The following is a 19,503-nucleotide window of genomic DNA, read 5'->3' as shown; positions in this document are numbered from 1 at the left end:
ATGAGGAAACCGGAACTCAGAGATGCAAGGTAACTCACTCAAGATCCCACAGCTGGGAAAGTTGAGGGAGGATCTAAAATCACTGAGTCTGGGGGCGCCTGGGGGGGGCTCAGTCGGTTGAGCATCTGACTCTTGATTTCGGCTCAGGTCACGATCTCACGGTTCGTGGGATTGAGCCCCGCTTGGGATTCTCTCCCTCCCTCTCTGCCCCTCCTCCGGGCACGTGCACACGCGCTCTCTCTCAAAAATAAATAAATACACTTTAAAAAAATAAAATAATAAAATCAGAGTGTGACTCCAGGCCCCGGCTCCTCATCCCCACCTTACATGTTGTCTGTATCCCCAACCAGAACCAGAACTTCCAGCCTTGCTGTCTCCTGTTCCCCGAGTCTCCACGGGGGCCTGGCACCTGCGAGTTCCCAGAAAAAGCTCTGCAGTGTGACACCCCCTCACTGATCTTCGTCTTTCAGGAATTCAACTAGGATGCCATCTACCTGGGAAATCTCCGACCCCACATTCCAGGTCAGACGCCCCAGGTGGGCTCCTCAGTGTGTGGTGTCACCTCTGCTTACAGCTGGCTCTGCCCACGTCCATCCCAACCCCCCCCCCCCAACGTGGAAGCTTCTCAGGGACTGGATGTGACTCACCTGGGTCCCCGGCGTCACCCAGCACAGGGCCTGGCACACGGGAGACTTAAGTAAATGTTTGTTGAATGAATCAAAGAACAGGTCTCCATGGAATGAGTTAACAGAGACGGTCGTCGGGAGGGTCATAGTTTTATTGCTGAGTGTCAGGGAAGGGGCTCAAATCCGCCCAATCTCCCTCAGCTTGGCCACCAGGTCCTCTGTGGTCTCCACCTTGACGCCGGCCGTGCGCTGGGGCGGGTCCTCCACACTAACCACGGAGAGCTTGGAGGTAAGGTCCACACCCAGGTCTCCGGGCTTGATGACCTCAATCTTCTTTTTCTTGGCTTTCTGCACATGGGCAGTGACAGTTCACAGGGCTGCTGAAACCCTGCCCAGCCTCCCACAGCCTCCCACCCACGAGTGCCATGTCTGCAGAACCAATCCCATTGCCCGAACTTTTCTGGACCCCGCTAGCCAGACAGACGTGACCTACTGGGAAGCCCTTCTGCTGAGGGTCCCTGTTTAGTTAGCTGTCTTGAGAAGCCCTTCACGGGCTGAAATGGACTCCCAAACTCAACCTTCTAGCTTAATGAGTCCGGCCCATCTGATCCACGGAACCCACCCTTCTGAGACAACCCACTGAACTCTCCCTGGTGGCTGAGATGATCCACTGAACCCTTCCTATTGGCTGAGATGATGCCCTTCCTATTGGCTGAGATGGCACACTAAACTCTCCCTATTGGCTAAAATGACCCAATGAACCCATCCTACAAGCCAAGATGAACAGTAAACTCTTCCTTTCCGCAGGGTGATGATCCCTTCCTTCGTACAAGAAGTCCCTGGGCATGCAATGCACTCATGCATCCTTGGGCCCTCGGTGACCCATCTGCTAAGTGCTCACCATGATGTTGGGCAACGTGGCATAGCGAGGTTCGTTGAGCCGCAGGTCGGCGGTCACCACGGCAGGCAGCTTCAGGCGCAGGGTCTCCAGACCCCCGTCAATCTCCCGCTCCACTTTCACCTTGTCCCCTTCCAGTGTCACCTGGGAGGCGAATGTGCCCTGGGGAGATGGGAGGGTGGGTGAGGTTAATTCACGGCAGGCACAGAGCGACGTGAGCACATGCACAGGTGAGCGAATGAATGAGAGAACAGAAGAGAGTCCTGCAAGGTAACCTTTAGACATCAAGTTCACAAACAGGAAGATGCCACAGAAAGGGAAAATCTCAAAAATCTGTACTTTCACTGGCAGCCAACGTGTAGGTCTTAATGACCTGAACCTGCCAGTTAGGTTCCGACCTATTATTAACCTTCCTTAATAATGATGAACACGTATTGCGTGTAAACAACTTCCACGCACTAAGTCATCAGGCCCTCAGGAACTCTATACGGGAAACGCTATTATCCCCACTTTACAGATGAGGGAAATTGAGGCAGGGCGAGGCTCAAAAATGTGCTGTCACCCAAGAGCTGGCAGTCTGGCTCTAAGCTCCATGTCATGCTCCCACTACCCACCATTCTGTCCCCAGGAGTTCCCTTCGAGGCCCCTCTGCTGGGGTAACAACAGACCCATGTGCTCACCTTGACCCTGGAAACATCTGCTGGGACCCCATCTTCTTTGCTCAGCGCCCACGCCCACACTCTCGCCAACGCCCCTCTGTGCCTCAGTCCTGAATCAACATTTCCTGATGTACCTACACCCTCTCTGTCTAATCGGCCAGTTGTCTCCATTCGCTCACTCACTGGACAAACCTTTCAAGTCTTAGCCGGGATGTTCTGTCACCCCTAGTCTCATCCGAACACCCCATGAGCCAGCCCTGGGGATACACAGTGAACATGACCAACAAGGCCTGGGCTTTCGGGGGCATTTATCCTGGCCGGGAAGACTGCTGGTAACCAAGTGACCGGTAACCAAGTAATAACGGTAATCAAGTGGACTCATGCGTGTTCTGAGCATGTGAAATGTGGCTCGTGTGATTGAGGGATGGAATTTTTCATCTTACTTTATTTTTTTTTTAAGTTTGTTCATTCGCTTGTTTGTTTGTTTGTTTGTTTAGAGAGCATGTGCGTGCATGCATGCAAGCGGGGGAGGGACAGAGAGAGGAGGAGAGAATCCCTAGCAGGTTGTCAGTGCAGAGCTGGATGCCGGGCTCGATCCTACGAACCGACAGAGATTAGCACCACCCCTGCGCAAGGATGACACACAAATTCGTGAAGGGTTCCGTATGTTTGATGTAAATTTTAAAGAATAAAAAATAAAATTAAAAAGAAAAAAAAATGTGCAGTTTATTGTAGACCACTTACATCTCAACAAAGCTATTTAAAAAAATACTCCTTCAGCCAGGTCACGATCTCGCGGTCCGTGAGTTCGAGCCCCGCGTCAGGCTCTGGGCTGATGGCTCAGAGCCTGGAGCCTGTTTCCGATTCTGTGTCTCCCTCTCTCTCTGCCCCTCCCCCGTTCATGCTCTGTCTCTCTCTGTCCCAAAAAAAATAAATAAACGTTGAAAAAAAAAAAAATACTCAATGCGATCACTGGAAAACTTTGAAGTGTGTTTGGAACAACCTGGGTGTGTGAATCTACATTTTCAACTGTGGATTTTAGGAATCTAAATTAAGTATTTCTGATGAAAATTCAGCATCTGAATGGAGATGTGCTGTAGATATAAAATCCACCCTGGAGGGGTGCCTGGGTGGTTCAGTCGAGTACTCATCTGACTCTTGATTTCAGCTCAGGTCATAATCTCGTGGTCTGTGAGTTTGAGCCCCATGTTGGGTTCTGTGCTGACAGCAGGGAGCCTGCTTGGGATTCTCTCGCTCTTCCTCTCTCTCTGTCCCTCCTCCACTCTCTCTCTCTCTCAAAATAGAACTAAACTTAAAAAATAATAAAATAAAATAAAATAATTTAAAATAATTTAAAATAAAATAAAATGAAATAAAATCCACACTGGATTCTGAAGACGTCATACAAAAAGAAAAAAGAATATGACAGAGCTCAGGAGTTTTTATATTGATTATATGTTGAGATAATAATACTTTAGATGTGTTAGGTTAAATAAAATATTGCAATTCATTTTGCCGGATTCTTTTTACTTTCTTAATCTGGCTGTGAAAAATTCTAAATTACCTAGGTGGCTCGTGTTTCTACTGGACTGGCAGAGGTGGGGAGTGGGGAATCTGGAACTGAGGAGGGGACATGAGGATTTCATACAGGGTGGGTAAGGAAGGCCTCTCTAAAGAGGTAATAACTGAGCACAGACCTAAAGGAGAGAGTGGGAAAGGCATGAGGCAATCTGAGGGAACCATGTTCTGGGTTGAGCAAGCGCAAAGGCCCTGAGGCAGGGATGACGTTGGTGTGTGGTTGGAGAGTGACAGGGCTGAAGACAGAGCACCAAAGGCCTGGACGAGGCCTGGCGTCCTGGCTGTGTACTTCTCCTTCCTGCCAGCAGGAGTAGCCATCCTTGCACATGCCTTCCTCCAGAAAGGCAGGGACAAGGGTGGCCCTGTTCTGAGCCCCCAGGTCTAGCCCGCAGAAGGTACTCCTCACTCCAGCCTCACCTGTGGCCAGTCTAGAAATCCAGCGGTCATCTGCCCCGTCTGGTTACAGTCGTCATCGATGGCCTGAGTGGAGAAAGAGACAAGACTGTATGACAATGGGTCTTTTCACACACCGTTTGGGCCTTTGTCTAGATGGGGATTAGCAGACATTTTCTCAACATCATGCGGTCTGTCACAGCGATGCAACTCGGCCACGGTAGTACACAAGCAGCCATAGATAGAAATGTGCCTGTATAAAGCAACAAGCGTGGTGGTGTTCCAATAAAACTTTACAAAATCAGCGGTGACCATGGGCCATAGTTTGCTGACTCCTGGCCTAGAATGATTCCATCCCTTCACTTGGGCCTGGTGAGAGGCAGTCACCTGTCCCGGGGCACACAAGGACATCTGGCATCCCCAGTGCCAAATCTCTGCCCTCTGTATAATTCACAGAAGCCGCCCATGAGCCAGGACCCGGGCCAGCTGCACTGGGGAACTGAGTGAGTAGGAACTATCCCCTGACCCTAGTGATTGGTTCAGGGATTGGTACTTGACTCAAGCTGGACCAATGAAGAGTCAGCTCTGGAAGTGTTCCTGAAGCTCTTGGGAAAGAGGCTCTTTTGTTTCTGCTGAGGTTGCTGGGCTCCTGAGATATGGGCCTGGAAGTGCAGAAGGTAAAAACAAGATAGAGGAGCGGAGCCTAGAGCTGACATGTGAACCTGGATCAAGCCATGTCTGAAGCTTGAATTATATGAGCTAACAGGTTCACTTTTTGGCTTCTGCCAGTTTGATTCTGACCCTGCCACCTATAATAAAGACTGTCCTGACCAGTTTATCCTGTATCTTCCCAGTTGGAGGCCCTGGTCCCAGAAACTGTCCCTGACAACCAGGACAGGCAGGACATGAGTCTGAGACCCACCAGAGAACGGAGGGGGCATCAAGAGGCCATGATGCCAGCACCAGTGTCCTGGGGCGCTCGTGAGAGACCTGGGTCCCCAGAGCCCTGAGCCTACCCAGACCGTGCCTTTTTGGCCTGTTCTCTGGTTAGGCCCCCTGCCTCAGCTTACTGACTTCTACTGATTCCTTTGCTGTTTGTCATCTCTCGTTTTCCACTGTCTGACTTGGGCAGGACACCCAACAACCTATATAGACTCATCAGCCTCCGCCTCTCCCCAGGGACCGATCCAGCCTGCTGGGATCCCTGTCTTTTCCCACCAGGGCCCTGGCTCTACCTCTGAGCCTCCCATGCGATCCCAGTGCCCTGTCTGATCTCTCAGTCTGTCACATTCTTTCTCAGCCTTTGTCCCTAAGCCCCCGCCCCTAGATCTCTCCCCTCCCACTACTGTCTTCTGGGTCTCTTCTGAAGATCCTCTGCCCCTCCCTGGGTGAGGCCACAATGTCTATCTCAAATGCGAGGGTGTGGGCAGGCTACCCAAAGGAAGGCTGTCGCCTGCCCGGCCTCCAGAGGGAACAGCTGAGCCAGACACACACCCAGCCCAGGTGGGGGTGCCAGGTGGTAGGTAGCGTTCTAGCTCAATGTTAGCCCCCAAGCTCCTCCCCAAGCCCCTGGCCTCCAGTCTCTCCCCTTCCAGCCTATTCCTCACAGCCTCAGTTCTCCCACAACTTTCCTCTCTGTCCCTCCCAGCCAGACCCCAGCACCACCTTCACCTCCTCTCCGCTTCCCCTCACTCCCTGCAGCTCAAGCGCTGCCCCTCCAGCCACAGGTCTCTCTGCTCTGTCCCATCAAGCCTCTCTTTCCCCCACCCAGACCATCGCCACAGCCCCCAGGGCTCCCACTTTACCCCAGAGGACCCCCCCCCCCACCACCCGTCACCCTGCCCACCCTGCTCAAACTCTCCACCCAGCCTGGGTCCCCTGAAGCCTCAGCTCCTGCCCACCCCGCCGCCAGTCCTGAGCAGGGATGGGGACGGGGGGGAGGGATGGGCACACTTACCTGCTTGCCCAGCAGCACCAGGTCTACCTTCTCCTTCTCTGCCAGCTTGGCCAGGACCCGGGCCACCTGCAGGGGACCCAGGCGATCTGCCTCTGCAGCTGGCACCTCCACGTGGATGCCTCGGTCTGCGCCCATGGCCAGAGCAGTGCGGATGGTCTCCTGCCAGGAGAAGGGACTCGGCTTGGCTAGTAGCCCCAAAGGGTACCCAGGAGCCTGGTCCCGTCCCTCCTCCCTCAGACCCGGGACTCAGGGTCCCAGCACCCTCTCCCACCTGGCACTGGGCAGGCCCACAGCTGACAGCGATGACCTCTTTCACCAGCTTTTTCTCCTTGAGCCGCACGGCCTCCTCCATGGCGATCTCACAGAAAGGGTTCATGGAGTGCTTCACGCCATCTGTGACCACGCCCGTCTTGTCAGGCTTTACCCGGATCTGCCCAGCCAGGAAGGGAAGGGCCAGGGTCAGGGGATCGGGGAAGGCAAGGGCCGAAATGGGGACGACAGGGAAAGGGGCAGGGCCTTGCCCAGGGTCCCACAGGCAGGTGGAGGGTCACCTTCTCATTGTGTCATTCAGACATGTGCTAAGCACTGGGGACCTCTGACATCTTGTCACTGCTCTGTTCCTTGGGCCTGAAAGCATGTTTCGCCAATTTCTGTTTACCATAACCCACGGTGAGAAATGCATCGTCGATACTCAGGAGTATATTACAAATACGTAACATATACTTGCATATAAATACGAATGCCACCAGAATGTGAGGTTTGCTGAACAATACTTACCCTTACTTTGCACACCATACCCTGACATTTCCTTTTCATTTTTTTAAGGCTTTAATTTATATTTGAGAGAGAGAGAGAGGGAGAGAGACAGCGTGTGAGTGGGGGAGGGGAAGAGAGAGAGGAAGACACAGAATCCGAAGCGGGCTCCAGGCTCTGAGCTGTCAGCACAAGCCCGACATAAGGCTCGAACTCACGAACCACGAGATCATTACCTGAGCCAAAGTCGGACGCTTAACTGACTGAGCCACCCAGGCGTCCCTATGCTGTACTTATATAGATTTACTATCGATCTTCTCTCCCTTAGAATGTCAAGTCCCTGAGGACAGGGATTTCTGTCAGCTCTGTTCACGACTGTACTCACAGGTCTAGCGTAGCACCTGGCATATTGTAGGTTCCTGCACAAAAAAGAACTTGTCAGATGCACGTGTGAGAACCTGCATTAAAACCGCTCAAACACTTGTAGGGGCGCCTGGGTGGCTCAAGTCGTGATCTCACAGTTCGTGAGTTCGAGCTACGCGTGGGACTCCATGCTGACAGCTCGGAGCCTGGAGCCTGCTTTGGATTCTGTGTCTCCCTCTCTCTCTGCCCTTTCCCCTCTCACGAAGTGTCTCTCTTTCTCTCGAAAATGAATAAACATTAAAAAAAAAAAAAAAAAGAACTGCTCAAACACTTGTAAACAGCATAGAAACTAAAACACAAAAGGGGCAACTGGGTGGCTCAGTCAGTTAAGCGTCCAGCCTCGGCTCAGGTCATGATCTCATGATTTGTGAGTTCGAGACCCACATCGGGCTCTCTTGTGACAGCTCAGAGCCCGGAGCCTGCTTCGGATTCTGTGTCTCCCTCTCCCTCCCCCTCTCGTTCTCAGTCTCTCTCTCTCAAAAATAAATAAAAACATGAAAAAAAATAAAAAATAAAACACAAAAGCCCTCTTGTTACAAAAATAAAATCCAAGACATAGGTCTCCCCTTTAAACAGGAAAGCAGCCCCCCGCAGTAAGAGGCTGGCTGACGGGCCAGGGGGCTGGTGGAGGGCCCCGAGCCCACTCTCGCTCTGGCAAGACCCCGGGCACCAAGCTGCCCACGCCCAAGCAGAAGGGGATGAGAGCCCTCTGGCACCAGCACCAGGGAAAGGTGCCCGCTCATCTTCTCCACGGAAGACCTTTCAAGCCAGAGATTTGAAGCTTCGAAAACACTGTTGAGTTCAATTATCTAAGTCAGGAAACAATGGATGGTCTCAAAATTCAGTGCTGGTCTTTTTTTTTTTTTTTTTTCAAATTATTTTAAATAATGAGGTTTTATCAGTCAAAGGAGATGAGTCAGGACGTGTGTCTCTTAAAGATGCAAACTATTAACGTTCAACAGAAACAGCCATGACCCCGGCAGGCATCGACTGCCCCGAGGGCTTTATTAAGTGCATGAACTCATGTAACTGTCCTGACAGCCTAGGAGGTTAGTTACTGCCATTCCCATCCCTACTGTACAGATGGGCCAACTGAGGCACAGAGAGGCCAAGGGCCTTGCCCAGGATGACACCACAAGGAAGTAGAGCCTCACTCCAAGTCTGACTTGGGAATCGTGAGACTCTCCAGGCTGCCAGATGGGCCCTCGAGAGGTAGGAGAGCTGGTCCTACTATCCGTGGCCCACGACACAGGAGCAGGTGTTCGTAAAGTGACTTCTGAAAGCCGTCCCTGAACTCTTGACACAGCTCAAGGACTTCTCTGTGATTCAGGACGGCCAAGGCCAGACAGTGAGGCGGTGGGCAGGGAGAGATGCCCACAACCAACGGTCAAGGTGGTGGTCAGGGCTGAGACCCTTCTACGGGAGATCGCGTCTGGGGCAGGCAAAGAGGACCAACATCCTCACGGAGGTGACAGGTGTGACCTGAAGGAAGAGGAGGTGCCAGCCGTCCCAAGCGCAGAAGGAACAAGGGTAAGGGGAAAAGGCCGTGTCCTCCCAGAACCGAGGAACACAGGCTGGTTGAGGTAAGGCCCAGAGATGGAAACAGGTTTTCTGGGGCCTGAAGTTTCTATCCTTTGGAGGATCTGCTTTAAGAAAATGCAGCTGGGGCACCTGGGTGGCTCAGCTGGTTGAGTGTCCGATTTCGGCTCAGGTCATGATCTCACGGTTCATGAGTTTGAGCCCCACATCGGGCTCTGTGCTGACAGCTCAGAGCCTGGAGCCTGCTTTCAATTCTGTGTCTCCCTCTCTCTCTCTGCTCCTCCCCCACGTGTGCTCTGCCTCTCTCTCTGTCTCTCTCTCTCTCTCTCTCGGTCTCTCTCAAAAATAAGTAAATATTTAAAAAAATAAAAAATAGGGGTGCCTGGGTGGCTCGGACAGTTAAGTGTCCGACTTCAGCTAAGGTCATGATCTCACAGATCATGGGTTCAGCCTTGGGCTCTGTGCTGACAGCTCAAAGCCCAGAGCCCGCTTCGGGTTCTGTGTCTCCCTCTCTCTCTGCCCCTCCTCCACTCGTACTCTGTGTGTCTCTCTCTCTCAAAAATAAATAAACATTAAAAAAAAATTTTTTAAGAATAAAATAAAATATGGCACAAAAACAGACACATAGACCAATGGAATAGAATAGAAACCCCAGAACTAGACCCACAAACGTATGGCCAACTAATCTTTGACAAAGCAGGAAAGAACATCCAATGGAAAAAAGACAGTCTCTTTAACAAATGGTGCTGGGAGAACTGGACAGCAACATGCAGAAGGTTGAACTAGACCACTTTCTCACACCATTGACAAAAATAAACTCAAAATGGATAAAGGACCTGAATGTGAGACAGGAAACCATCCAAACCCTAGAGGAGAAAACAGGAAAAGACCTCTCTGACCTCAGCCGTAGAAATCTCTTACTCGACACATCCCCAAAGGCAAGGGAATTAAAAGCAAAAATGAATTACTGGGACCTTATGAAGATAAAAAGCTTCTGCACAGCAAAGGAAACAACCAACAAAACTAAAAGGCAACCAACGGGATGGGAAAAGATATTTGCAAATGACATATCAGATAAAGGGCTAGTATCCAAAATCTATAAAGAGCTCACCAAACTCCACACCCGAAAAACAAATAATCCAGTAAAGAAATGGGCAGAAAACATGAATAGACACTTCTCTAAAGAAGACATCCGGATGGCCAACAGGCACATGAAAAGATGCTCAACGTCGCTCCTCATCAGGGAAATACAAATCAAAACCACACTCAGATATCATCTCACGCCAGTCAGAGTGGCCAAAATGAACAAAACAGGAGACTATAGATGCTGGAGAGGACGTGGAGAAACGGGAACCCTCTTGCACTGTTGGTAGGAATGCAAACTGGTGCAGCCGCTCTGGAAAACAGTGTGGAGATTCCTCAAAAAATTAAAAATAGACCTACCCTATGACCCAGCAGTAGCACTGCTAGGAGTTTACCCAAGGGATACAGGAGTACTGATGCATAGGGGCACTTGTACCCCAATGTTTATAGCAGCACTCTCAACAATAGCCAAATCATGGAAAGAGCCTAAATGTCCATCAACTGATGAATGGATAAAGAAATTGTGGTTTATATACACAATGGAGTACTACAGGGCAATGAGAAAGAACGAAATATGGCCCTTTGTAGCAACATGGATGGAACTGGAGAGTGTGATGCTAAGTGAAATAAGCCATACAGAGAAAGACAGATACCATATGTTTTCACTCTTATGTGGATCCTGAGAAACTTAACAGAAACCCATGGGGGAGGGGAAAAAAAAAACACAAAAAAAGAGGTTAGAGTGGGAGAGAGCCAAAGCATAAGAGACTCTTAAAAACTGAGAACAGGGGCGCCTGGGTGGCGCAGTCGGTTGAGCGTCCGACTTCAGCCAGGTCACGATCTCGCGGCCCGTGAGTTCGAGCCCCGTGTCAGGCTCTGGGCTGATGGCTCAGAGCCTGGAGCCTGTTTCCGATTCTGTGTCTCCCTCTCTCTCTGCCCCTCGCCCGTTCATGCTCTGTCTCTCTCTGTCCCAAAAATAAAATAAAAACGTTGAAAAAAAAAACAAAAACAAAAAAAAAAACTGAGAACAAACTGAGGGTTGATGGGGGGTGGGAGGGAGAGGAGGGTGGGTGATGGGTATTGAGGAGGGCACCTTTTGGGATGAGCACTGGGTGTTGTATGGAAACCAATTTGACAATAAATTTCATATATTGAAAAAAAAAAGAATAAAATAAAATAAAAAATAAGAAAAATAAAAATAAATAAATAAATAGAAAATGCATACCAAATCATGAATGCAAAATCGACTCGGCCTCTCCCCGGGCCTTGAAAGAAACTCTGAAGGGTACAGCCTCATGGGCCAGAACTGAGTGTCGCTGGTTGCCTATTGAGTAATACCCTAAACACACAATCACAGACGTGCACACGGACACACACTGAGCACAGCATCTGTTTCTGAACAAATGACTAAATAAACTTGCATTACTAGTACTATCAATAATAACAATACTCACTGCGTGCCAGCCAACACTTGTTTTTGAGAGAGAGAGAGAGAGAGAGAGAGAGCAAGTGGGGAGAGGGGCAGAGACGGGGAGACACAGAATCCAAAGCAGGCTCCAAGCTGTCAGCACAGAGCCCAAGGCGGGGCTCGAACTCACAAACCGTGAGATTATGACCTGAGCTGAGGTTGGACGCTCAACCGACGGAGCCACCCTGGCGCCCCATAGCCAGGCACTATTCTAAGAGCTTATCCGATCTTCACCGCCACCCAATTCAGGAGGTACTCTTGTTATCCCCGTTGTAGGGTGGAGGAAAATAAGGCTCAGGGTGGTTACGCAGCTCCCCAAGGTCACATAGTAGGAAGCTGACCCAGGCAGCTGGCCTGGAGTTGGCTCTGAACCGTTCTTGTGAGGGAACCAATGACTAAGACAGCAGTGACTACATCAGACAGACCCTCCTCCCCACCCTGGAGCTGGAATTCTGGAAGGAGAGACAGACACTAAAGAGAGCAATCGGTAAATGAGAGATTACAAAGAGACAAGAGTATGGGTGAAATTACAGCCAGGGAGGGGACGGGAACAATGGGGGTTGCAACTTTAAGTCAGGATCCAGGGCAGGCCTCCCAGAGAAGGTGACAAGTGAGGCAAGAGTGGAACCAAGTGCACGCACCCTGAGGAGCCACCAGTGGGGGGAGGGGACATCCGGGTGGACAGAGGATCCCAATCCAGTGTGGGAGAAGAGTGCAGAGAGGCAAGCCCAGGGGGCTGCAGGAGTGTCCAAGGACACAACAAGGAGCATGAGAGGGTTGGGACAGGGGATACCAGAGAATCACTAAATGCCGATGCGACTGACAGATCAGCGTTAAGCAGGACAAGGGAGGCACAAGTAGGGCTGGAGAGGGAAGGGTATCCAAGCAGAAGGCCCAGCGGGGACAAGGGCCCAAGCCAAGAAGGGGCCCTGTCTGTCAGGAAAGATTAGGTGGGAGCTATGGAAGCACAAGGGGTAAGGGAGGAACAGGGCACCGTGGACGGCAGAACAGGGGCCAAGGCCGGACCACGAAGGGTCTCAAACACTGAGGGGCTGGGACTTTGTCCTGAGGTGCTGGGGAGCCTCGGGGCAGCTCCCGGTGCAGGAAGAGCTGTGAGGCTGGGAGAGGATGGACCGGAGGGACAGGACAGCAGCTGACACCCCCCTCTTTGTTCTCTCATTCGGCACACACCCATGCCAGTCCCCGTGCTGGATGCGGCTGCGACCCAAAGCCCATGAAACTGGAGCCTGCCGGGTCGGGGAGACAGATACGACCTAGGCATCTCAGGCCATGGAGACCAGGACTGGGGCAGAAGGAGACCCAGGGGGCGACGGAGCCCGAAGGAACAGTTACAGGTCGGAGGAAACCAGGAGGGCAGGTCCCAGAACCCCGAGCAACATCCCTGCCATTTGCTGTCATCAGGCCTCCCAGCTGCTGAGTGAAAAGGGGAGGAGGAGAGACCAGAGCGGGACTTGCCTGCACTTGTGATTCTGACTCTGGCTGCCTGGAGTGGGGTGACCTGGCAGGTAACAGAACCTCCACGGTTCTCAGTTTCCTCACCTGTCTAACGGGACTGATAATACCTAGCAGCTTTTGAAAGCACTGAATGGGTTAATCTCTGCCAAGGACTTGGAGCCCTGCTCCTCCGTAGTAATCGCTCACTACACATGGGCAGTTATGATCACTGAAGCTTCCATGCCAAGCCCGGCTGCCGGGACCTCCTGCCCACCCCACCCCCCAAACTGGCAGGGGCCCTGGTTTCATGCATCCCGAGGCCTCTGGCAAGCTAGGCCCTATGCTGGGCAATGCTGGAGACGCAGAGGTGGAACCCCAGTCTGATGGTGGGGACACACGTGGATGGGCAGTCACCACCTTCAGTCTGCTTTAAGCCAAGTAATAGGAGACACGGGCCTGCGAGACTGCGTCTGATTCACCTCTGTCCAGACCAGCTTCTCTCTGGGGGCAAGCCAGGCCCTCAGAGATGCTGCCCCCAGCCCCCTCATGGAGAATGTGAGTCATTCCACCAGCTCAGTCCGATGGGGTTCCATCTCCAGCAAACACTTCACCCTCCCTTCCCAGCAGGACCTCTTCACTCACCCTGTGGCTACGTAGGGTAAAAGACAGTTTCTGGGTTCCCACAGCGCCCGGTATTGGAATAATCAACGGAGTGTGCAAAGCAGCCTAAAGGTTAAAGTGTGGCTTGTGTGCAAAGCATTTAGTTGGGTTGAGGAGTCAGACAGACCTGGAGCGGAAATCTCAGCTCTATCCCATCCTAGCTGAGTGACCTCTCGGTGCCTCAGTTTCTTCATGTGTTAATAAATAGGGGCCATGACACCTCCAGCAGGTAAGAAATAGAGAAGGTAACTCGCACTGCACCCTATGAAGACAGCGAGTCCAGACTCGAGAAAAGGGAACGGGGTCATGACCCCAGAGGGGCCTGGTCTGAATGAAGAGAGATCTGAAGTCTGAACCTCACAGTCCTTGATCTTTGCCCTCTGGTGTACTTTGACGTTTGGGGGAAGAGCGGGAGAGATCAGAGGTACGAGAAGACCTCCCATACAGTGACCCCGGAAGCACACGGCCGCGGGATTCGGGGAGGTTGGGGGGGGGGGGCGGTCACCTTCACAGCGAAGTCGATGACCCTCTTGACAGCCACGAGCGCACGCAGCTCCGCCATCTTCCTGCCTCTGCCACCTGCCGGGGTCAGTGAGCTCGCTGGGCGCCCAGATCGAGACTTCTCGTCCCGCCCCCGCACCCCGCCCCTCTCTGCGCCTGCGCCCCACGCAGCCAGCCAGTCAACCGCTGTGGTGCCCGCCTCCGCCCCAACAGAGGACCAACCGGAGGCCCGGAAGGGAAGCAGGTGGGGCAAGAGGATTGGGGCCAATAGGGAAGGAATCTTGGACAAAGAGGCGGGACCCGAGGGGAAAGGAAACGGACCTAGAGGAGGGGGCGTGGCCGGGAACTAGGGGAAAGGCCGTGCGCGTAGGGAGATGCTCCCGGAGTGGAGTTCCTCCCACGAATTCTAAACTTTTCCCAGTGTCCTCGATTTATCCCCTTCCCCAGTTCCCCGCCTTTTCCTCAACTCTACAAGTCGCCATGCTCGTGTCCCCTACGTCCTCTTGTGTCTCCCCATTTTCTTTTTGCCATGTTCCTCGTCCCATGATCATGCCCCTTATGTTCCCCTATACTCGTTTTCCCTGCAAGTCCCTACATCCCCTCCAAACGCCCTTGTGCGCTCCTGACCCCACTACCCCTGATTCCCGTTCCCCCTCCCAGTCCGTGTCCTTGTCCACTCCAAGCTCGTGTCCCCATGTTCCACGTTCCCTGTAGGTTCATGTGCTTATGTCCTCCCTTAGCCCCCAGGGATCCCCGTGTCCCGGTCCCCCGTCCTCTTCATATCCATGTTCCCACGTGCGTTCGTGTCCCCCAGAAAGGCACACGAGCCGCGGCGGTGAAAGCCTTTCCTTTATTCTGCCCCAGGCAGGCTGCGGTCACAAGCACACGGGGAATCCGCTGATGGCGTCCGTGCTCTGCACGATCATGTCCGCCAGCAGAAAGCAGAAGCCTGGCGGGAGAGGAGCGGAGGGCGGGTGGGGGACGGTGGGTCCTGGGGCGGATGACCGGGAGCGCCCCGGGGACGGGGGTCCGGAGCTCTAAGGGCGATCCTGCCGGGTGTGCGGGAGTCGGGAGCGGAGTGTGCTGGGGAGTCCCTGGGAGGGCGACGGGGAGTCTATGGGGAGGGGTGTGCTCAGGGCAGTCTCCTCCACCCTCTTCCCGCTGTCCAGGTTACCCGCGAGAATAGAGAAGGGTAAAGCCAGCCACCCCGAAAAATAGGACCATGAGAAGAAGACGTCGTTTTTCCACGCGTTCTTGACGGTGTAGCCTGTCAGGGCGATCAGCAGCAGCAGCCCTGGGCCCCGCGCCCGGGGTGAGCGTAGCCAGGGCGCAGCGCGGAGGCGCCCCTAGACAGCGCCCGTCGCCCAGGCCACGCCCCCTCCTCCCAGCCACGCCCTCCTCTGGGTCTCCGGCCCCTCCCCTCATTCCCTTCCGAGCGCCTCCAAGTGCAAGACCCTGGGTCCCTGCCCCCCGCAACTCCCAAGCCCGCCCTATGCCTGGGGGCCCGCTACCATCTCACCGCAGAGGAAGAAGGTGCCGCTCATAGTCTGGCCCCGCGAGTCACCCTCGTGGCACAGAATCCGCAGCCCCATCACCAAACCCACGACGGCAGAGCACGCCGCCAGCACCATGCACGCGCCCGCCACCGCCAGCATGGCTGGGGAGAGCGGCCGCCTCAGCCGCGCGCTGGTGCCGCCCCGGGCCACCACCCCCCACCCGCCGGTCTGGTTTGGATAGGGACTCGCAAGTTGCTTCATGAGGGGCGGTTAATGTCCCAACGGGGAAGCAGATCCCAAAATGGGGGTTCGTGGTAGTCTTTGTCGCGGAGGAGCAGGTGGATCTGAGACTGGAGAGGAAGGGGTGAGGGTGGGGGCGCCGCAGGATGTGCCCAGCTGTTGTGTGAGGCGAGGGGGCCAGCTGTGCTCAGTGCCGGCGGGGGGGGGTGCTGTCTGTCCAGTGGGGGACATCTGGGCGGGCGGGGCCTCACTCTGGCAGGGGATGTTGGAGCAGATGCCGCCATTACACTCCTTCCAAAGGCCACTGTGGCCCCCAGGGTAGTGAATCCAGTAGTTGGTGGCAGTGGAGAGAATCGTGAGGATTTGGGCCAAGAAGCCCAGCAAGGTGCCCCCGCTCTGAAGGCGCCGCTTCATCCCCATGCCAGGGAGGCTGCTGCGGAGGGTCACACACGCAAGATTGGCCAACACCCCTCCCACCCCCAGGCCCCTCTCTCAGCTCTTTCAAGCCCTTGAGACCCACACACACATGTCCCTACATATCCCAGATTTCACCCCAGCACCCCTGTCTGGGGACCCCTCCCTCAGGCCCTTCCCAAACCCAAGACCTCCTTCTCCCATGTCCTACTGCTACTATTGGGCGCCTCGAGACCTTACCCACAGGGAGTCACAGCTTAAGGACCTCTCTGTCTTTCAAAGATCTCCATCCTCCAGTGGAGTGTGCCTCTAACCTGTCCAGTGCCCTCCCCCAACCCCCATGCACACACCCACCTAAATGACTGACACCCAGCTCAAGGGGCTTCTTAGACACAGAGTCCAGAGGTGTGGGGGAAGGGAGACTGGGTCTCTGTGAGGCAGGAGGAGTTCCAGAACCCCCTCTCCCATCAGCCACTTAAAGAGATAAACACACCCCCACACACACATAAACCCACACACACACAGCTTTTCTAACAAAGTGACAGCTCAGAGTCAGATGGCCATGACACGATAGACCATATCCTTCTGAAAATTCTTCCCTTGACCCCAGAAGCTCTCCAGGCCCCCAACTCTCTGGCTGTGCCCTCTCAGACCCCCATGCAGGCTCCTGTTCTTGATCTTCCCTCCACTTCCCAGGGCTGGTTTTCCTGGAATCTCCATCCTGCACCTTCTTAGCCAATGAGTTTCCTCGCAGCCACGACTCCCTCGGCCACCGATTCTCTAATAGCAACCCAAACCATTTCCAGCCCACTTCTCTGTCCCAGATGCCTGCCAACCACATCCCAACTGAGCTCAACATCTCCCACCAAAACGGGGATGACCCCACCATCCCATCCAAGTTGGTTGCACCAGAACCCTGGGCACTAACCTGGCCCCCTCCTGCCCATCACTCCACAAAGCCCTTGGATCCCTGTGTCCCATTCCTTCCAGCCCCTGAATCTTTCTGGCCCCTTCCCTCTTTTCCGTCTCATGCTCCTGTCCCAGTCACACCCATTGCATTGCCAAGCTCCTTTGTCCTCTCTGACCTCCCTGCATATCCCAGAGGGATCTATAGGGCACCTGCAGATGGCGCTGTCCCTCCCCACCTCACAACCTTCTTCTAGCCCCCCATTGCTCTCAAGAGAGAGTCATTGTGGCCTTAGGGGCCTGGCTCTCACCCACCTCTCCACCCTCACACCCCAATGACCTCTGCATTCCACATTCTGCCACAGAGCACTGTTCTCCATCCCCTGAAAACCTCCAGCCTCTCCACACCTTTGGGCCCCACTGCCCGGATGACTTTGCCTTGGCCCTCGAGAAACCCCTAAACACCCTCTCCCCGGAAAGCTCACCTCCCCCCCGCCACCGCCTGACTGCTGTCTCAATTCCCCCACCGGACTTGCAGCCCCCAGTGGGCAAGGCCCAGGTCTCAGGTTCCCATCAGCATCCCCAGGGAGACCCAACAGAAAGGATGAACTCAGGAGAAGCCAGCTGAAGGAGTGAATGAATGAATGAGTGAATGAGTGAATGAAATGAGCGAGGAGGACCAGAGTGAAGACAGGGGTGGCGAAAGCAGGGAGTAAGAAGGAAAGAGCACTAATGTGGGAAAGACAAAGGACAGGGTCTTGAGGTGGAAACAGGGAGAAAGGCAAGGCCTGGAGAAGGGAGCTGACATGGGGCCACAGTGGCCCCTGTACCGGCTGGTAGCAGACGGATGACAGGTAAGGGCTCTGAGTCCTTTCTGTCACCCAGCATGGAGCTGGCTTGCCCTCAGCTTATGTCATGACGGAATTAATCCCAGAATTACCGGATCCCAGCAAATGTTTGTTGAATGGGTAAAGAAGCAAATGAAGGGGTTGGGGGAGGGCTGGGGGGGGGAGGGCCGGAGGGGGGGCTGCGGGGGCCTGAGGCTCCTGGTGGTGTCTTCAGAGAATAGCGCCTCATCTTGCTGTTGTCGCCTCTCTCACTCACAAGGTGTCATAGCCAGGCCGGGGGGCATTGCAATGAGCACCCAGACTCAGGCTACCTGGGGTGACAGAGAGAGGTTAACACCTGCCCCACCCTGCTCTCTCAGAGGCCCCCCAGCCGGCCTCTCCAGTTCCTGGAGCAGCGGTTACCTGCACAGAGGAAGAGAATCATCGAAACCCAGCCCAGGTAGAAAGACCAGGAGAAGAAAGACTGGATCTGGGGGTGTTGGGACTGGTTCCACCGCTCACTGGTGTAGACGACCATGGCCACCATCACGAAGATGGCTGAGGATGAAGACAGGAGAGACTGCTCAGCACCTCTGTGGGAACTCACCAGTCCCCAGTCCCCAGGTACAGCCTGGAGTCTACCTGCAACAAAGGCTGTGACAGAGGAGGCAAGGGGCCCGCGGCCTGGAATGGACACTGAGGGGATGTAGGACAGGACCATGAGGATCACCGACACCAGGCCACACAGGGCGGCCAGAATGCTGAAGCTCTGTGTCACGTGGATGTAGGCTGTGCAAGAGAGAAGATTTGGGTGCCTGCCCCTCACGCAGCCCCTCTCCCCCCCCCCCCCCCCCACCAAAAGAGACTGCCATCTCTTACCTGCCACCATATTGTGAAACCCCTCTGGCCAGAGGCCCGAGTGAAATGAAAAGTTAGGCCCCATGGCCACGAACCAGAAATCCGTGCTCAAAGCGATCAGGATGGACACCAGGCCCAGGCAGCCAGTGAATAAGGCCAAGGACCGACAGAGCTCCATGGAGATGAGCAGTTGGGTGTCTGGGGCCTGGGAGATGAAGAAGCTGGTGATCGTGGGTCCTCTGAGCTCCAGAAAGAGAAGCCTTTAAGCCTTTGAAACCAGGCTGGTGTGGTCTCCTGCAGTTCTCAGTAGCTGACTCTTGCAGTAAGCCCTCCCTTCCTGGTTACCCTGACAACGCCCTCCCCCCAAGGAGATTCAAGTCCCCTCATAGTGTGTGGTGGAGAGTGTCATCTCATCAGTGGTTTGAGGGGTGGTTCAGAACTTGCCTGTCTGTTTTAGGTTCTGTACCTCCCACCCTTAGAGCCCTTAACATCAGAGGATGCTTCCTGGAAGAGGTGTGAGAGGCTTGGGGGCCTCAAGGTGGGAGGTGGCAAGTGAGGCCAGGGTGTGAGTTAAATGCGGGATGTGGCCAGAGGGGACAGTTGAGGGTTGTGTCATGCTTTCCTGTGGGTTCTGCAACCTTCCATCCTGGAAGAGAGGGGCCCCGACTTTGGCGTCTCTGCAGAAAGAGGGGGCCGGAGGCCAAGATACTTGGGGCTGAGGGGGCAAGGTCTGGAGGCCTGGACTCAGGTCTCGAGGAAGAGGCAGGCA

General features: G+C 54.2%; 3 protein-coding genes and 1 pseudogene across 5 annotated transcripts; 1 reads left to right on the top strand and 3 right to left on the bottom strand.

The window, feature by feature from the left end:
* Nucleotides 1-760: 760 nt before the first annotated feature.
* ETFB (electron transfer flavoprotein subunit beta) lies at nt 761-14,140 on the bottom strand. The gene is made up of 6 exons (XM_043598374.1): nt 13,998-14,140; nt 6,383-6,541; nt 6,112-6,270; nt 4,179-4,241; nt 1,528-1,686; nt 761-974 (listed from the first exon to the last, which is right to left on the bottom strand). The coding sequence occupies exons 1-6, from the start codon at nt 14,052-14,054 to the stop codon at nt 804-806; spliced, it is 768 nt and encodes a 255-aa protein (XP_043454309.1). The 5' UTR covers nt 14,055-14,140; the 3' UTR covers nt 761-803.
* LOC122495347 lies at nt 2,790-2,854 on the top strand (annotated as a pseudogene).
* Nucleotides 14,141-14,824: 684 nt separating the features above from the next.
* On the bottom strand, nt 14,825-17,463 carry CLDND2 (claudin domain containing 2). 3 transcript variants are annotated; one of them, XM_043598372.1, is made up of 5 exons: nt 16,498-17,463; nt 15,981-16,162; nt 15,513-15,650; nt 15,168-15,287; nt 14,825-14,942 (listed from the first exon to the last, which is right to left on the bottom strand). In XM_043598372.1, exons 2-5 carry the CDS (start codon nt 16,147-16,149, stop codon nt 14,869-14,871), a joined length of 501 nt encoding a protein of 166 aa, XP_043454307.1. In that variant the 5' UTR covers nt 16,150-16,162; nt 16,498-17,463; the 3' UTR covers nt 14,825-14,868. The 3 variants fall into 3 exon arrangements, with proteins under 3 accessions (XP_043454307.1, XP_043454305.1, XP_043454306.1); XM_043598370.1 differs by lacking the exon at nt 14,825-14,942 and having other exon boundaries at nt 14,949-15,287; XM_043598371.1 differs by lacking the exons at nt 14,825-14,942; nt 16,498-17,463 and adding an exon at nt 16,384-16,488 and having other exon boundaries at nt 14,949-15,287.
* Nucleotides 17,464-17,566: 103 nt separating this feature from the next.
* NKG7 (natural killer cell granule protein 7) lies at nt 17,567-19,184 on the bottom strand. Its single transcript, XM_043598373.1, has 4 exons — nt 18,756-19,184; nt 18,519-18,665; nt 18,300-18,434; nt 17,567-18,208 (listed from the first exon to the last, which is right to left on the bottom strand). The coding sequence occupies exons 1-4, from the start codon at nt 18,910-18,912 to the stop codon at nt 18,150-18,152; spliced, it is 498 nt and encodes a 165-aa protein (XP_043454308.1). The 5' UTR covers nt 18,913-19,184; the 3' UTR covers nt 17,567-18,149.
* Between the last annotated feature and the right edge of the window lie 319 nt (nt 19,185-19,503).

The sequence above is a fragment of the Prionailurus bengalensis genome, chromosome E2, assembly GCF_016509475.1.
Source record: "Prionailurus bengalensis isolate Pbe53 chromosome E2, Fcat_Pben_1.1_paternal_pri, whole genome shotgun sequence".
Taxonomy (NCBI): Eukaryota; Metazoa; Chordata; class Mammalia; order Carnivora; family Felidae; genus Prionailurus; species Prionailurus bengalensis.
This window is presented reverse-complemented; position numbering and strand designations above follow the sequence as displayed.